The 16,846-nt window shown below is 54.3% G+C and overlaps 1 protein-coding gene and 1 long non-coding RNA gene across 2 annotated transcripts in view; one reads left to right on the top strand and one right to left on the bottom strand.

The window, feature by feature from the left end:
• Positions 1-16,846, top strand: part of SIL1 (SIL1 nucleotide exchange factor) — a 103,726-nt gene that overhangs the window by 45,798 nt on the left and 41,082 nt on the right. The window contains exon 4 of the mRNA XM_088063778.1: positions 3,643-3,763. Coding sequence (XP_087919904.1) covers positions 3,643-3,763 — 121 coding nt within the window. The remainder of the gene's footprint in view (positions 1-3,642; positions 3,764-16,846) is intronic.
• On the bottom strand, positions 838-3,658 carry LOC148182992 (uncharacterized). The gene is made up of 3 exons (XR_015774050.1): positions 3,524-3,658; positions 3,192-3,337; positions 838-2,891 (listed from the first exon to the last, which is right to left on the bottom strand). It is a non-coding gene; the product is annotated as an uncharacterized LOC148182992 (long non-coding RNA).

The raw sequence follows: 16,846 nt of genomic DNA, 5'->3' as shown, positions 1-16,846 counted from the left end.
TCTCTCGATCCATCGCCCCAAGGCAATGCAGTAACACCTATTCAAACAGAGAGCAGGTTCAGACTGGATATTGGGAAGGAATCCTTCCCTGAGAGGGTGGGCAGGCCCTGGCACAGGTGCCCAGAGCAGCTGGGGCTGCCCCTGGATCCCTGGCAGTGCCCAAGGCCAGGCTGGACAGGGCTTGGAGCCTCCTGGGACAGCGGGAGGTGTCCTTGCCATGGCAGGGGTGGCACTGGATGAGCTTCAAGATTCCTTTCCACCCAAACCATTCTGTGATTCTATGATTCTGTGACTTTATTTTTAATTTATTTTAATTTATTTTAGCTGTGGCTAAAAAAATCCCAAGCGTGGGATATTTTTTAAGTGCTAAGGCGTACAAACCAGTTGTGGGGGTGGGAGTTTGCTGCTTCCCCCTCCACAGCTGTAGCCCTTCTGGCAGGTTCGTGGAGGGGATTTCACAGCTATTTCTACTCACTGGGTAGTTGATTTAGAGCTGGGAAATTAATTAGAATGGAAACTCTTCTTTCCCTTTATGAGGAGCAAGGGATGAGGTCTGGCAGCTGTAGGATTTGCAGCTCTCAGGGAAGAGGGACCATTCAGCAAGACATCTAGGCAGTGCCTACCTGTGGATACACATCTTTTATTTGTCTGAGGTGTCAAGGAGAAAAAAATGCTACAAAATGGCTTAAATATAGATGTGTTTTGATATTTTTTTAATTGAGTTTCATTTCCCAAATGCAACTTAATGCAAACAATAAGTAAAAAATTAATTTCTCTCGGGAAAAAGCTATTAACAGAATGATTCTGTTTTAGCAGCATGTGAAGCTGTGTAATTGCTTACATATGTATTGCTCCAGTGTGTGCTCCCAGTTGTTGAATACTATCAAATTATAGGAATCAAAGAGAATCAACTATTTTTAAGGGAAATGTCTAGAAGCTACATACTGAAACATGATTAAAATTCAGGATTTCCAGCTTATTCGTCTAAATCAGCAATTTTAATCACATTATTCAAGTCAACCCACCCTCAAACAGACTTTTGACTTCAAAATACCCCAAACTAAATAAGACAGAAGACCTTCCTTGAACAGCTGTAACATTTTTAAATGGCAATGTCAATCTTTTTGTTGAAAGCAGAGATGTTTTTCATGGTTTATTTATTAAAGCAGTGCATTTGTCCTGCTGTGCCATGAACCTGGGCTACTGTGCAGAGCGGCAAGGAGAAATCCCTGAAGTGCCAAGAGCTGCTTAAACACATCAGAGTTTTGCTCTGGGGTTGGGATGCTCTTGGTTAAATCTCATTCCATGTGCAAAGCAGAAGCAGGAAGAGTTTGTGTCCTGGCTGATGCAGCCTCTGTAATTTGGCGGTGCTGGGTGTGCAGCTCGTCAGCACCAGGTCTGGGTTGGGTTTTATTTCCTGCTGGCTGAGAATAGAAACGGGAGGCTGGGCTCCTCCTGGGCCTGCTCCTGTGCTTTCCCTTAGGATGATTCTCTCAAGCAAAGCCCATCCACCTCCCTCCTCTGCCCAGGCAGGCTGATGTGGCTGGCTGCAGCCAGAGCTGCCCTGGCAGGGCTGTTCCTGGCTGGTGACAGCCCAGAGCTGCTGCTGGGGCTGTGCCCTGGCTGGTGACAGCCCAGAGCTGCTGCTGGGGCTGTGCCCTGGCTAGTGACAGCCCAGAGCTGCTGCTGGGGCTGTGCCCTGGCTGGTGACAGCCCAGAGCTGCTGCTGGGGCTGTGCCCTGGCTGGTGACAGCCCAGAGCTGCTGCTGGGGCTGTGCCCTGGCTGGCCCAGTGCTGCTGACACGGCCAGGGAAGGGAAGGACGCTGGCTGCGGGGGGAGGCACCCGACTCGCCCCTCGCTTTGCCCCCTGAGTGTGGCGGTGGCTGTAGAGGACAGGATTGTCCTCCTGCGCCCTCTGCTCAGCACGCCATGGCATTTTGTCCTGGAACAGCCTGGGCTGGCAGGGACCTTAGAGCTCATCTCGTTCCACCTCCCTGCCGTGGGCATGGACGTGTCCCACTAGAGCAGGTGATCCTTTGCTGTGTTTTCCTTGCTGGCAGAGCCCTGTCTCGGTGAGCCAGAGACAGGAGATGTGGAGTTGCCCTTTTCATGGAGATCCTACAAAGTCCTTTCTGACTCCTCCTCCCAGCTCCACCACCGGCGAGGGCCACAGCAAATTCCTGCAGAGCCCAACTCTCAGCGTGGGAGGATGCTCCCATAGACAGACAAAGATTAAAGGTCCTGCATATCACAAGTTTGAGGAGTGGGAGGAGGTTGGGATCTGTCCATGGGAAGCATTCCAAGCCTGTCCTCCCATAGTTTAAGATGGGGAGATAATCACATGTCCTCTTACATATCCAACCAATGCAACCTCCAGTGGACAGGACTGATGGAGAGAAAGAGGGTCTACCAGAAATGCAAACCTTGTTTTAATAGGAAATCCTCCAAGCTGGATTTTCCTGTTTTTTTCTAAATGCATTTATACCAACTGGATGACTACAGGCTTTGAAATATTTCTGTCTGAATTGTGACAAACATCCCAGTCTCATGTAGGAAGCACCAGGTCCTTTGATCAGCGAAATGTCTCTTTGGGCTTGAACAGGGAAGGATCAATCCAGTTGTTCCCAAGACCAGAGCTTTTTGTCTGTGAGTACATTTATGGTACAAAATAATTACCCTCGTCTTCACTTCCCTTTGGTAGGAGATGCTCCCTGTCTCCTGCAAGCTGTTACTCTATCCCAGGTATCTTTTTAGATAAAAGGAAGAGAGAAAGGAAAGGCTGAATAGGGAATCCTCCTCAGGAGGGAGGAAGCTGTGGTCTGTCTGTCCACCTGTGAGCAGCTCAGTGGCTATTCAGCTGCAGCCTTGCTGTCCTGGGCAGGCAGAATTCCTGCATTAAGAGAAGAAGAAATGCCATCAAGAAATAGCAACCAAATATTGCCTCCTCTTCACCGCAGTGCTGGGCTGGCCGTCGAGATGTGTTTGTGGTGAACTGCTGAAAAACACTCTGAATTTCCTATTTTTTCTGCATTTAAAATTTCCTGGTTTATAAAAAAATATTTTTTCCAATTTCTGCATTTAAAACCAAAGCTTAATGTATTCTGTGTATTTTTGTTGGCAGATAGTAATGATCGTAAATTCCCTTTAATACAGCATTTGCACACCAGCACAGCCTTGATGTGCAGCGTACCTGGCTGTACTCCGTGGGATGCTTTGATTTCCCTTTGGTAGATGCATTTTATTCTGTCTGCCCCAATCAGCAGCAATTCCCCTTTCTCCATGTAGCCTCCAAATCTACTTCTGGTGTGGAGTTTTGGTGCTCTCCCAGGAACTGGGCTGGAAGGGACGAAGGAACCAGGGTTTGCTGGGTTCAGGGTTCCACCTCCACTGTGGCTCAGAGCCAGCCTGTCAGCACAGGGACACCTTTGGTGGCTCAGGGTGGCATTTCTGGGAGGGAAAAACAACCCCTTAAGGGGGCTGCTGGATGGGAGCAGGGGCAGTGGTGGATATACCACTCCTCACCATGTGGGATGAAGCTTTTCTCCCCTTCTCCCAGGGAAGAGAATGTGCCCTCAGCTCCCAGTTCCTCCCAAAGCTGGAGCAGTGCACGGGCCATGAATTAAGGTGACCTTTGTTTGTAGGTCAGGCTGTTCCGGCAGGATCACACGTGCGGCTGAACCTGGAGACTGGAGAGAGAGAAGCCAAACTCCCAGACAGAGAAAATGGGGAAAGTGGAACAAAAGAAGAGAGAAGAAGGAAAAGGTACAGACATGCAAGGCCGTGCAGGGGTGGGCTGTGGGATTCATGCCTTTTATTAGAGGCCAGGCTCCCAGGTGTGCTCAATTACTGCCTCTTCCTGAGACTTAATTGCTGGGTTTGGAGCTCAGCAGTGCTGGAAGCAGAGACTTGTCCTTTGTGATCCCTTTGGGATGGTGGTGAAAGTGCCCTGAGTGCACATTCAGAGGCACCTTCATGGTTTCTCATACCATGACACCGAAACTAAATCGACAATGTGGCTTCTTTGAATGAGATTTAGCCCTTTGAAGTATCTGCAGCAGGTGCTCTGAAACTGCTTTCTGAGCCTTGGGATCAGATGTGAGGGGCTCAGCCAGCTACTGTGTCCCAGCTGGGCTCAGCCCCACAACCTCACCTGCACACTAGGCACTGCCAGGCTCCCTGGAGGTCACCCCTTCCCTGCAACCACCTTTTTAAAAGTGCTTTAAACCTCAGCTGCTGCTGACTTTCCGCTTGGAACCCTCTGAGAAAAGACTGGTTTAGTTAGTAGGAGAATTTCTCTCCTGGAACGCGTGGGATTTCCCAGGGCCTCTGCGATGGTGATGCTGGGGGAGCACGGGGCTTTTGGGTCAGGGGCTGAGCTGGGGGTCCCGTTGGGCCCAAATCCCCCAGCCAGTGCCCCTGCAGCTGTCAGCCAAGGGGGGACAGGGGCCAGTGGCCGCTGCCTGCAGCAGGAACGCGGGCAGGGCGAGGATCCCCTCGCTTGGCTTTTGTCTCTTGAACAATGTGGGCACAGGGCAATGCAAAGCGGGGAGGAAGCAGAGGCCGGAGCCTTTGGAGGCTCCAAGGCTGAAACAGCAGCCCCTGCAGCAGCCCAGATGCAGATCGCACAGGTCCCGAGGCTGCCATGGCCTTCAGGGCATGAACGGGGCCTCATGGCCTCCCTGTGGCCTCATGGCCAGGAGTCCCGTGGCTGCAGAAGGTTTCCTGCCTGCTTAGGTGGCATCGCTGCAGGGGCTGCTCCTGTCAGAGCCCCCTGTCTGCTGGTGACAGCTTTGCTCTTGGGGACACGGCCCTGGCCCAGCCCAGGACCACGAGCAGGGCCCAGTGCTGGCTCAGTGGGACGTCCCCGCACACAGGGACCCCCCAGGCCCGGGGAGCCAGAGCAAGTGGAAACCACAACTGTGCAAACGCTGCCTGTGCCCAAAGGAATTGCAAAGAGACGTGTGCTTTTAAAAAGAAATAGTATTTATTTACCTAAGATCAGCAGATCCTAGGCTTTAGAGAACACTTTTCATTATAAGAAACCCTATAACAACAACAACCTATAGAACGTATTTACATGGAACCTATAGCCTAACAATCTTCACAACATATTTACAGAAAATATCTAACATGTAAAACGTATGTACAAAGGGGACATATCTGTGGCCATGGTGTCTGGAGGAGCGTCCTGGAAGGCCATCGTTGGTAGAAAGGAAGCAACAGGGCAGGACTCTGCTGCTAGCCTTGAGGCCAGCTGGGACTGGGAGCCAGGCTCCAGGCGCCGGGATGGGGCTGACATGGTCCAGAGGCAGAGCAGGGTGGAGCAGGTGGTGGATCCACTCTGCCTTGGGCAGGACATGGGGAGCATCGGCCTGTTCTTCTGTGGAGGCTCCATCTTCATCCAAGGATCATGGGCTCCTCTTCATCCTTCTCATCCACCTCCATGTCCTCGATGCTGTCCTCCACATCGACCTCCATGTCCTCAACACACTCTTCCACGTCCACCTCCATCATTTCTTCTGTGTCCAGCACCATGTCCACTTCCATGTCCTCCACAGCGTCTCCGGTTGACTGTGAGAGGAAGCACAACCTCTCAGTGGGGTCCCTGTCCCACACCATCCCCACAAGGCCGTGGCCTGCCCGGGCAGTTGGGGTGCCCCCGGCCTGGCGTGGTCCTGTACCTTCCCTGGCATAGGAGTGCACATCCTGCTGGGCTTGGTGTTTCAGGACAGGCAGCAGGAGAAGTCCAGGAAGCAGGAGAAGTCCAGGCAGCAGGAGCAGCTCAGCACTGACGCCCAGAGCGGAGACTGAGTGACAACTGACCGTTGGTGAGGTGTTGTCCGTGCTCATTTCCAGGTCCTGGACATTCCAGCTGCATCGCTCTGCCAGCTGTGATGTCACAGTGCCACACTCGACAGTGGCAGATGGGGATGGTGGAATGATCAAATCCCTGAACGGTTTGGCTTGGAAGGGGCCCTAAAGATCACCTGGTTCCAAGCTGAGCAGCCTCCCAGCACACCAGGTTGCTCCAGGCCCTGTCCAGCCTGGCCTTGGATGTTGCTGGGGATGGGGCATCCACAGCCTCTCTGCCCAGGTGCCTTTCTCCGGGATAAACACCCTCACAGTAAACTTCTTCCCATCATCAAATCTATTCCAGCTGTCTTTCCGTTCGATCCCCTTTCCCGTTGTCCTGTCTCTGCAGTTCCTGAGGAAGAGTGGCCCTCCCGCTTCCCTGTGGGCCCTTCACTCAGTGGAAAGGTGCTCTGAGGTCTCCACTCAAGCTTCTCCTCTCCAGCCTCAGCAGCCCCAACTTTCTCAGCCTTTCCCCACAGGGAAGGTGCTTGAGTGCCCTCAGCAGCTTTGTGGCTTCCTCTGGCACTCAGCAGCTTCTCTGGGAACAACGGGGGACATCAGGCCTGGGGTGTCCCACAAGCCCTGCAAGGCGCTGGCCTTGGGAATCACCAAAGCCTGGGAGCTCTGTGCTTGCCAAAGTTATGGAGAGAGGAGGAGAAAATGAACAGGAGCAGAGCAGGGAGCCTGAAGCAGATGGAAAGAGATGGCAAGCTGGTGATCCTGGGTGCCTGTGCAGTGTTTTGGAGGCTTTAACGGTGCCCCTGGTATCTCCTCCAGGGCTGTGGGGATGTTTTTGGTGGAGGAAGTCCAGCAGAAGGTTTCTGATCACCAGTGTGTAGGAAATGATCTTTGGCAGAGGCAGAGATTGAATTTTCCTGGGATGCAGTTTCTGGAAAGAGCAGCTGAGCAAACTTCTGCCAGATCTTGGTGTTTCTGGGGCTCCCTGTGCACAGGGCGGTCCCACTGACCAAGCACTGGGCCCTGCTCACGTTCCTGGGCCGAGGCAGGGCCGTGTCCCCACGAGCAAAGGTGTCACCAGCAGAGAGGGGGCTCTGACAGGAGGAGCAGGGAGGGGCCCCTGCAGCAATGCCACCAAAGGCTGCTCTGTGGCTCCTGCTCAGGGCATGGAGATGTTCCTCATCTTCCCGCTCAGCAGCTGCATTTCCTTTCTTTCCGTGCAAGAGTGACTGTGGCCTAGATAAACGCTCCTTGATCCAACCAGAAAGGTATAACGATCGGCACAAGGTGTTTTCTAGAATTTCTGGGTAATTTCGGCGTGGATTTGCCTTTGCCCTGGCTCTGTGTTCAATGGTCCTAAGCTGAAATCTGCAGGTTGAAGCTTGCAAGCCCTTAGGAATGATTTAGTAGCAGGGGACATTTGTGTGCAAGATGAAATCCTGAGGTATCAATTAATCAGCTGGTTTTATTGTGGTAGGACTTGAGATTTTGGGTCAGCAGGCTGATGGCAGAGCCCTTGATTGTCATAGTGAGGTGTGAACCCCAGACAGGATCCATCCCTCAGACCAATCTTTTCTGGAGCGTGGTGGGTATTTTCATCCCTTTCCTCCTGCCCCTTGATGGGGATGCTGGGGGAGCACGGGGCTTTTGGGTCAGGGGCTGAGCTGGGGGCCCTGTTGGGCCCAAAGCCCCCAGCCAGTGCCCCTGCAGCTGTCAGCCAAGGGGGGACAGGGGCCAGTGGCCGCTGCCTGCAGCAGGAACGCGGGCAGGGCGAGGATCCCCTCGCTTGGCTTTTGTCTCTTGAACAATGTGGGCACAGGGCAATGCAAAGCGGGGAGGAAGCAGAGGCCGGAGCCTTTGGAGGCTCCAAGGCTGAAACAGCAGCCCCTGCAGCAGCCCAGATGCAGATCGCACAGGTCCCGAGGCTGCCATGGCCTTCAGGGCATGAACGGGGCCTCATGGCCTCCCTGTGGCCTCATGGCCAGGAGTCCCGTGGCTGCAGAAGGTTTCCTGCCTGCTTAGGTGGCATCGCTGCAGGGGCTGCTCCTGTCAGAGCCCCCTGTCTGCTGGTGACAGCTTTGCTCTTGGGGACACGGCCCTGGCCCAGCCCAGGACCACGAGCAGGGCCCAGTGCTGGCTCAGTGGGACGTCCCCGCACACAGGGACCCCCCAGGCCCGGGGAGCCAGAGCAAGTGGAAACCACAACTGTGCAAACGCTGCCTGTGCCCAAAGGAATTGCAAAGAGACGTGTGCTTTTAAAAAGAAATAGTATTTATTTACCTAAGATCAGCAGATCCTAGGCTTTAGAGAACACTTTTCATTATAAGAAACCCTATAACAACAACAACCTATAGAACGTATTTACATGGGGCCTATAAACTAACAATCTTCACAACATATTTACAGAGAATATCTAACATGTAAAACGTATGTACAAAGGGGACATATCTGTGGCCATGGTGTCTGGAGGAACGTCCTGGAAGGCCATCGTTGGTAGAAAGGCAGCAGCAGGGCAGGACTCTGCTGCTAGCCTTGAGGCCAGCTGGGACTGGGAGCCAGGCTCCAGGCGCCGGGATGGGGCTGACATGGTCCAGAGGCAGAGCAGGGTGGAGCAGGTGGTGGATCCACTCTGCCTTGGGCAGGACATGGGGAGCATCGGCCTGTTCTTCTGTGGAGGCTCCATCTTCATCCAAGGATCATGGGCTCCTCTTCATCCTTCTCATCCACCTCCATGTCCTCGATGCTGTCCTCCACATCGACCTCCATGTCCTCAACACACTCTTCCACGTCCACCTCCATCATTTCTTCTGTGTCCAGCACCATGTCCACTTCCATGTCCTCCACAGCGTCTCCGGTTGACTGTGAGAGGAAGCACAACCTCTCAGTGGGGTCCCTGTCCCACACCATCCCCACAAGGCCGTGGCCTGCCCGGGTAGTTGGGGTGCCCCCGGCCTGGCGTGGTCCTGTACCTTCCCTGGGATAGGAGTGCACATCCTGCTGGGCTTGGTGTTTCAGGACAGGCAGCAGGAGAAGTCCAGGAAGCAGGAGAAGTCCAGGCAGCAGGAGCAGCTCAGTACTGACGCCCAGAGCGGAGACTGAGTGACAACTGACCGTTGGTGAGGTGTTGTCCGTGCTCATTTCCAGGTCCTGGACATTCCAGCTGCATCGCTCTGCCAGCTGTGATGTCACAGTGCCACACTCGACAGTGGCAGATGGGGATGGTGGAATGATCAAATCCCTGAACGGTTTGGCTTGGAAGGGGCCCTAAAGATCACCTGGTTCCAAGCTGAGCAGCCTCCCAGCACACCAGGTTGCTCCAGGCCCTGTCCAGCCTGGCCTTGGATGTTGCTGGGGATGGGGCATCCACAGCCTCTCTGCCCAGGTGCCTTTCTCCGGGATAAACACCCTCACAGTAAACTTCTTCCCATCATCAAATCTATTCCAGCTGTCTTTCCGTTCGATCCCCTTTCCCGTTGTCCTGTCTCTGCAGTTCCTGAGGAAGAGTGGCCCTCCCGCTTCCCTGTGGGCCCTTCACTCAGTGGAAAGGTGCTCTGAGGTCTCCACTCAAGCTTCTCCTCTCCAGCCTCAGCAGCCCCAACTTTCTCAGCCTTTCCCCACAGGGAAGGTGCTTGAGTGCCCTCAGCAACTTTGTGGCTTCCTCTGGCACTCAGCAGCTTCTCTGGGAACAACGGGGGACATCAGGCCTGGGGTGTCCCACAAGCCCTGCAAGGCGCTGGCCTTGGGAATCACCAAAGCCTGGGAGCTCTGTGCTTGCCAAAGTTATGGAGAGAGGAGGAGAAAATGAACAGGAGCAGAGCAGGGAGCCTGAAGCAGATGGAAAGAGATGGCAAGCTGGTGATCCTGGGTGCCTGTGCAGTGTTTTGGAGGCTTTAACGGTGCCCCTGGTATCTCCTCCAGGGCTGTGGGGATGTTTTTGGTGGAGGAAGTCCAGCAGAAGGTTTCTGATCACCAGTGTGTAGGAAATGATCTTTGGCAGAGGCAGAGATTGAATTTTCCTGGGATGCAGTTTCTGGAAAGAGCAGCTGAGCAAACTTCTGCCAGATCTTGGTGTTTCTGGGGCTCCCTGTGCACAGGGCGGTCCCACTGACCAAGCACTGGGCCCTGCTCACGTTCCTGGGCCGAGGCAGGGCCGTGTCCCCACGAGCAAAGGTGTCACCAGCAGAGAGGGGGCTCTGACAGGAGGAGCAGGGAGGGGCCCCTGCAGCAATGCCACCAAAGGCTGCTCCGTGGCTCCTGCTCAGGGCATGGAGATGTTCCTCATCTTCCCGCTCAGCAGCTGCATTTCCTTTCTTTCCGTGCAAGAGTGACTGTGGCCTAGATAAACGCTCCTTGATCCAACCAGAAAGGTATAACGATCGGCACAAGGTGTTTTCTAGAATTTCTGGGTAATTTCGGCGTGGATTTGCCTTTGCCCTGGCTCTGTGTTCAATGGTCCTAAGCTGAAATCTGCAGGTTGAAGCTTGCAAGCCCTTAGGAATGATTTAGTAGCAGGGGACATTTGTGTGCAAGATGAAATCCTGAGGTATCAATTAATCAGCTGGTTTTATTGTGGTAGGACTTGAGATTTTGGGTCAGCAGGCTGATGGCAGAGCCCTTGATTGTCATAGTGAGGTGTGAACCCCAGACAGGATCCATCCCTCAGACCAATCTTTTCTGGAGCGTGGTGGGTATTTTCATCCCTTTCCTCCTGCCCCTTGATGGGGATGCTGGGGGAGCACGGGGCTTTTGGGTCAGGGGCTGAGCTGGGGGCCCTGTTGGGCCCAAAGCCCCCAGCCAGTGCCCCTGCAGCTGTCAGCCAAGGGGGGACAGGGGCCAGTGGCCGCTGCCTGCAGCAGGAACGCGGGCAGGGCGAGGATCCCCTCGCTTGGCTTTTGTCTCTTGAACAATGTGGGCACAGGGCAATGCAAAGCGGGGAGGAAGCAGAGGCCGGAGCCTTTGGAGGCTCCAAGGCTGAAACAGCAGCCCCTGCAGCAGCCCAGATGCAGATCGCACAGGTCCCGAGGCTGCCATGGCCTTCAGGGCATGAACGGGGCCTCATGGCCTCCCTGTGGCCTCATGGCCAGGAGTCCCGTGGCTGCAGAAGGTTTCCTGCCTGCTTAGGTGGCATCGCTGCAGGGGCTGCTCCTGTCAGAGCCCCCTGTCTGCTGGTGACAGCTTTGCTCTTGGGGACACGGCCCTGGCCCAGCCCAGGACCACGAGCAGGGCCCAGTGCTGGCTCAGTGGGACGTCCCCGCACACAGGGACCCCCCAGGCCCGGGGAGCCAGAGCAAGTGGAAACCACAACTGTGCAAACGCTGCCTGTGCCCAAAGGAATTGCAAAGAGACGTGTGCTTTTAAAAAGAAATAGTATTTATTTACCTAAGATCAGCAGATCCTAGGCTTTAGAGAACACTTTTCATTATAAGAAACCCTATAACAACAACAACCTATAGAACGTATTTACATGGAACCTATAGCCTAACAATCTTCACAACATATTTACAGAAAATATATAACATGTAAAACGTATGTACAAAGGGGACATATCTGTGGCCATGGTGTCTGGAAGAGCGTCCTGGAAGGCCATCGTTGGTAGAAAGGCAGCAACAGGGCAGGACTCTGCTGCTAGCCTTGAGGCCAGCTGGGACTGGGAGCCAGGCTCCAGGCGCCGGGATGGGGCTGACATGGTCCAGAGGCAGAGCAGGGTGGAGCAGGTGGTGGATCCACTCTGCCTTGGGCAGGACATGGGGAGCATCGGCCTGTTCTTCTGTGGAGGCTCCATCTTCATCCAAGGATCATGGGCTCCTCTTCATCCTTCTCATCCACCTCCATGTCCTCGATGCTGTCCTCCACATCGACCTCCATGTCCTCAATGTCGTCTTCCATGTCCACCTCCATCATTTCTTCTGTGTCCAGCACCATGTCCACTTCCATGTCCTCCACAGCGTCTCCGGTTGACTGTGAGAGGAAGCACAACCTCTCAGTGGGGTCCCTGTCCCACACCATCCCCACAAGGCCGTGGCCTGCCCGGGTAGTTGGGGTGCCCCCGGCCTGGCGTGGTCCTGTACCTTCCCTGGCATAGGAGTGCACATCCTGCTGGGCTTGGTGTTTCAGGACAGGCAGCAGGAGAAGTCCAGGAAGCAGGAGAAGTCCAGGCAGCAGGAGCAGCTCAGTACTGACGCCCAGAGCGGAGACTGAGTGACAACTGACCGTTGGTGAGGTGTTGTCCGTGCTCATTTCCAGGTCCTGGACATTCCAGCTGCATCGCTCTGCCAGCTGTGATGTCACAGTGCCACACTCGACAGTGGCAGATGGGGATGGTGGAATGATCAAATCCCTGAACGGTTTGGCTTGGAAGGGGCCCTAAAGATCACCTGGTTCCAAGCTGAGCAGCCTCCCAGCACACCAGGTTGCTCCAGGCCCTGTCCAGCCTGGCCTTGGATGTTGCTGGGGATGGGGCATCCACAGCCTCTCTGCCCAGGTGCCTTTCTCCGGGATAAACACCCTCACAGTAAACTTCTTCCCATCATCAAATCTATTCCAGCTGTCTTTCCGTTCGATCCCCTTTCCCGTTGTCCTGTCTCTGCAGTTCCTGAGGAAGAGTGGCCCTCCCGCTTCCCTGTGGGCCCTTCACTCAGTGGAAAGGTGCTCTGAGGTCTCCACTCAAGCTTCTCCTCTCCAGCCTCAGCAGCCCCAACTTTCTCAGCCTTTCCCCACAGGGAAGGTGCTTGAGTGCCCTCAGCAACTTTGTGGCTTCCTCTGGCACTCAGCAGCTTCTCTGGGAACAACGGGGGACATCAGGCCTGGGGTGTCCCACAAGCCCTGCAAGGCGCTGGCCTTGGGAATCACCAAAGCCTGGGAGCTCTGTGCTTGCCAAAGTTATGGAGAGAGGAGGAGAAAATGAACAGGAGCAGAGCAGGGAGCCTGAAGCAGATGGAAAGAGATGGCAAGCTGGTGATCCTGGGTGCCTGTGCAGTGTTTTGGAGGCTTTAACGGTGCCCCTGGTATCTCCTCCAGGGCTGTGGGGATGTTTTTGGTGGAGGAAGTCCAGCAGAAGGTTTCTGATCACCAGTGTGTAGGAAATGATCTTTGGCAGAGGCAGAGATTGAATTTTCCTGGGATGCAGTTTCTGGAAAGAGCAGCTGAGCAAACTTCTGCCAGATCTTGGTGTTTCTGGGGCTCCCTGTGCACAGGGCGGTCCCACTGACCAAGCACTGGGCCCTGCTCACGTTCCTGGGCCGAGGCAGGGCCGTGTCCCCACGAGCAAAGGTGTCACCAGCAGAGAGGGGGCTCTGACAGGAGGAGCAGGGAGGGGCCCCTGCAGCAATGCCACCAAAGGCTGCTCCGTGGCTCCTGCTCAGGGCATGGAGATGTTCCTCATCTTCCCGCTCAGCAGCTGCATTTCCTTTCTTTCCGTGCAAGAGTGACTGTGGCCTAGATAAACGCTCCTTGATCCAACCAGAAAGGTATAACGATCGGCACAAGGTGTTTTCTAGAATTTCTGGGTAATTTCGGCGTGGATTTGCCTTTGCCCTGGCTCTGTGTTCAATGGTCCTAAGCTGAAATCTGCAGGTTGAAGCTTGCAAGCCCTTAGGAATGATTTAGTAGCAGGGGACATTTGTGTGCAAGATGAAATCCTGAGGTATCAATTAATCAGCTGGTTTTATTGTGGTAGGACTTGAGATTTTGGGTCAGCAGGCTGATGGCAGAGCCCTTGATTGTCATAGTGAGGTGTGAACCCCAGACAGGATCCATCCCTCAGACCAATCTTTTCTGGAGCGTGGTGGGTATTTTCATCCCTTTCCTCCTGCCCCTTGATGGGGATGCTGGGGGAGCACAGGGCTTTTGGGTCAGGGGCTGAGCTGGGGGCCCTGTTGGGCCCAAAGCCCCCAGCCAGTGCCCCTGCAGCTGTCAGCCAAGGGGGGACAGGGGCCAGTGGCCGCTGCCTGCAGCAGGAACGCGGGCAGGGCGAGGATCCCCTCGCTTGGCTTTTGTCTCTTGAACAATGTGGGCACAGGGCAATGCAAAGCGGGGAGGAAGCAGAGGCCGGAGCCTTTGGAGGCTCCAAGGCTGAAACAGCAGCCCCTGCAGCAGCCCAGATGCAGATCGCACAGGTCCCGAGGCTGCCATGGCCTTCAGGGCATGAACGGGGCCTCATGGCCTCCCTGTGGCCTCATGGCCAGGAGTCCCGTGGCTGCAGAAGGTTTCCTGCCTGCTTAGGTGGCATCGCTGCAGGGGCTGCTCCTGTCAGAGCCCCCTGTCTGCTGGTGACAGCTTTGCTCTTGGGGACACGGCCCTGGCCCAGCCCAGGACCACGAGCAAGGCCCAGTGCTGGCTCAGTGGGACGTCCCCGCGCACAGGGACCCCCCAGGCCCGGGGAGCCAGAGCAAGTGGAAACCACAACTGTGCAAACGCTGCCTGTGCCCAAAGGAATTGCAAAGAGACGTGTGCTTTTAAAAAGAAATAGTATTTATTTACCTAAGATCAGCAGATCCTAGGCTTTAGAGAACACTTTTCATTATAAGAAACCCTATAACAACAACAACCTATAGAACGTATTTACATGGAACCTATAGCCTAACAATCTTCACAACATATTTACAGAGAATATCTAACATGAAAACGTATGTACAAAGGGGACATATCCGTGGCCATGGTGTCTGGAGGAGCGTCCTGGAAGGCCATCGTTGGTAGAAAGGCAGCAGCAGGGCAGGACTCTGCTGCTAGCCTTGAGGCCAGCTGGGACTGGGAGCCAGGCTCCAGGCGCCGGGATGGGGCTGACATGGTCCAGAGGCAGAGCAGGGTGGAGCAGGTGGTGGATCCACTCTGCCTTGGGCAGGACATGGGGAGCATCGGCCTGTTCTTCTGTGGAGGCTCCATCTTCATCCAAGGATCATGGGCTCCTCTTCATCCTTCTCATCCACCTCCATGTCCTCGATGCTGTCCTCCACATCGACCTCCATGTCCTCAATGTCGTCTTCCATGTCCACCTCCATCATTTCTTCTGTGTCCAGCACCATGTCCACTTCCATGTCCTCCACAGCGTCTCCGGTTGACTGTGAGAGGAAGCACAACCTCTCAGTGGGGTCCCTGTCCCACACCATCCCCACAAGGCCGTGGCCTGCCCGGGTAGTTGGGGTGCCCCCGGCCTGGCGTGGTCCTGTACCTTCCCTGGCATAGGAGTGCACATCCTGCTGGGCTTGGTGTTTCAGGACAGGCAGCAGGAGAAGTCCAGGAAGCAGGAGAAGTCCAGGCAGCAGGAGCAGCTCAGTACTGACGCCCAGAGCGGAGACTGAGTGACAACTGACCGTTGGTGAGGTGTTGTCCGTGCTCATTTCCAGGTCCTGGACATTCCAGCTGCATCGCTCTGCCAGCTGTGATGTCACAGTGCCACACTCGACAGTGGCAGATGGGGATGGTGGAATGATCAAATCCCTGAACGGTTTGGCTTGGAAGGGGCCCTAAAGATCACCTGGTTCCAAGCTGAGCAGCCTCCCAGCACACCAGGTTGCTCCAGGCCCTGTCCAGCCTGGCCTTGGATGTTGCTGGGGATGGGGCATCCACAGCCTCTCTGCCCAGGTGCCTTTCTCCGGGATAAACACCCTCACAGTAAACTTCTTCCCATCATCAAATCTATTCCAGCTGTCTTTCCGTTCGATCCCCTTTCCCGTTGTCCTGTCTCTGCAGTTCCTGAGGAAGAGTGGCCCTCCCGCTTCCCTGTGGGCCCTTCACTCAGTGGAAAGGTGCTCTGAGGTCTCCACTCAAGCTTCTCCTCTCCAGCCTCAGCAGCCCCAACTTTCTCAGCCTTTCCCCACAGGGAAGGTGCTTGAGTGCCCTCAGCAACTTTGTGGCTTCCTCTGGCACTCAGCAGCTTCTCTGGGAACAACGGGGGACATCAGGCCTGGGGTGTCCCACAAGCCCTGCAAGGCGCTGGCCTTGGGAATCACCAAAGCCTGGGAGCTCTGTGCTTGCCAAAGTTATGGAGAGAGGAGGAGAAAATGAACAGGAGCAGAGCAGGGAGCCTGAAGCAGATGGAAAGAGATGGCAAGCTGGTGATCCTGGGTGCCTGTGCAGTGTTTTGGAGGCTTTAACAGTGCCCCTGGTATCTCCTCCAGGGCTGTGGGGATGTTTTTGGTGGAGGAAGTCCAGCAGAAGGTTTCTGATCACCAGTGTGTAGGAAATGATCTTTGGCAGAGGCAGAGATTGAATTTTCCTGGGATGCAGTTTCTGGAAAGAGCAGCTGAGCAAACTTCTGCCAGATCTTGGTGTTTCTGGGGCTCCCTGTGCACAGGGCGGTCCCACTGACCAAGCACTGGGCCCTGCTCACGTTCCTGGGCCGAGGCAGGGCCGTGTCCCCACGAGCAAAGGTGTCACCAGCAGAGAGGGGGCTCTGACAGGAGGAGCAGGGAGGGGCCCCTGCAGCAATGCCACCAAAGGCTGCTCTGTGGCTCCTGCTCAGGGCATGGAGATGTTCCTCATCTTCCCGCTCAGCAGCTGCATTTCCTTTCTTTCTATGCAAGAGTGACTGTGGCCCAGATAAACACTCCTTGATCCAACCAGAAAGGTATAACGATCGACACAAGGGGGTTTTCTGGAATTTCTGGGTAATTTCGGTGTGGATTTGCCCTTGCCCTGGCTCTGTGTACAATGGTGTCGTGGTTTTAAAGCATTAGTTAAAAAATCACTATAAAATTTACTAATTTCTTGTTGGGAGATATGGATTAGAATTAGGTCAAATAGGCTTAAAATTTAAATAGGAATAAAATAAGTTTATTAACAAAACTGCAAGAGTAAGAAGCCAGAATAAAACCTCCAGAAACCCTTTTTTTCTCCATACCCAATAATTTTTTTGCTCACATGACAACATAGAAACAAAAAAATCCTTGTGATTAAGACAGTCCCAACTTTGCTATAGTCTTTTCAGCAGTCTTTGCAGAGAAATAGAAGTCCTCTTTTGTTAATCTATGGAGGTTTTGACAAGCAAACCATTGTCTCATGGTTTTCTATTTCTCTGATGCTGCCGCCCAGAAAATT

This window comes from Pseudopodoces humilis, chromosome 17 (genome assembly GCF_049639895.1).
Source record: "Pseudopodoces humilis isolate 2021_Gansu_Grassland_sample_001 chromosome 17, ASM4963989v1, whole genome shotgun sequence".
Taxonomy (NCBI): Eukaryota; Metazoa; Chordata; class Aves; order Passeriformes; family Paridae; genus Pseudopodoces; species Pseudopodoces humilis.
Note: the sequence above shows the minus strand (reverse complement) of the source record. Positions and strands in the feature narration are given on the sequence as shown.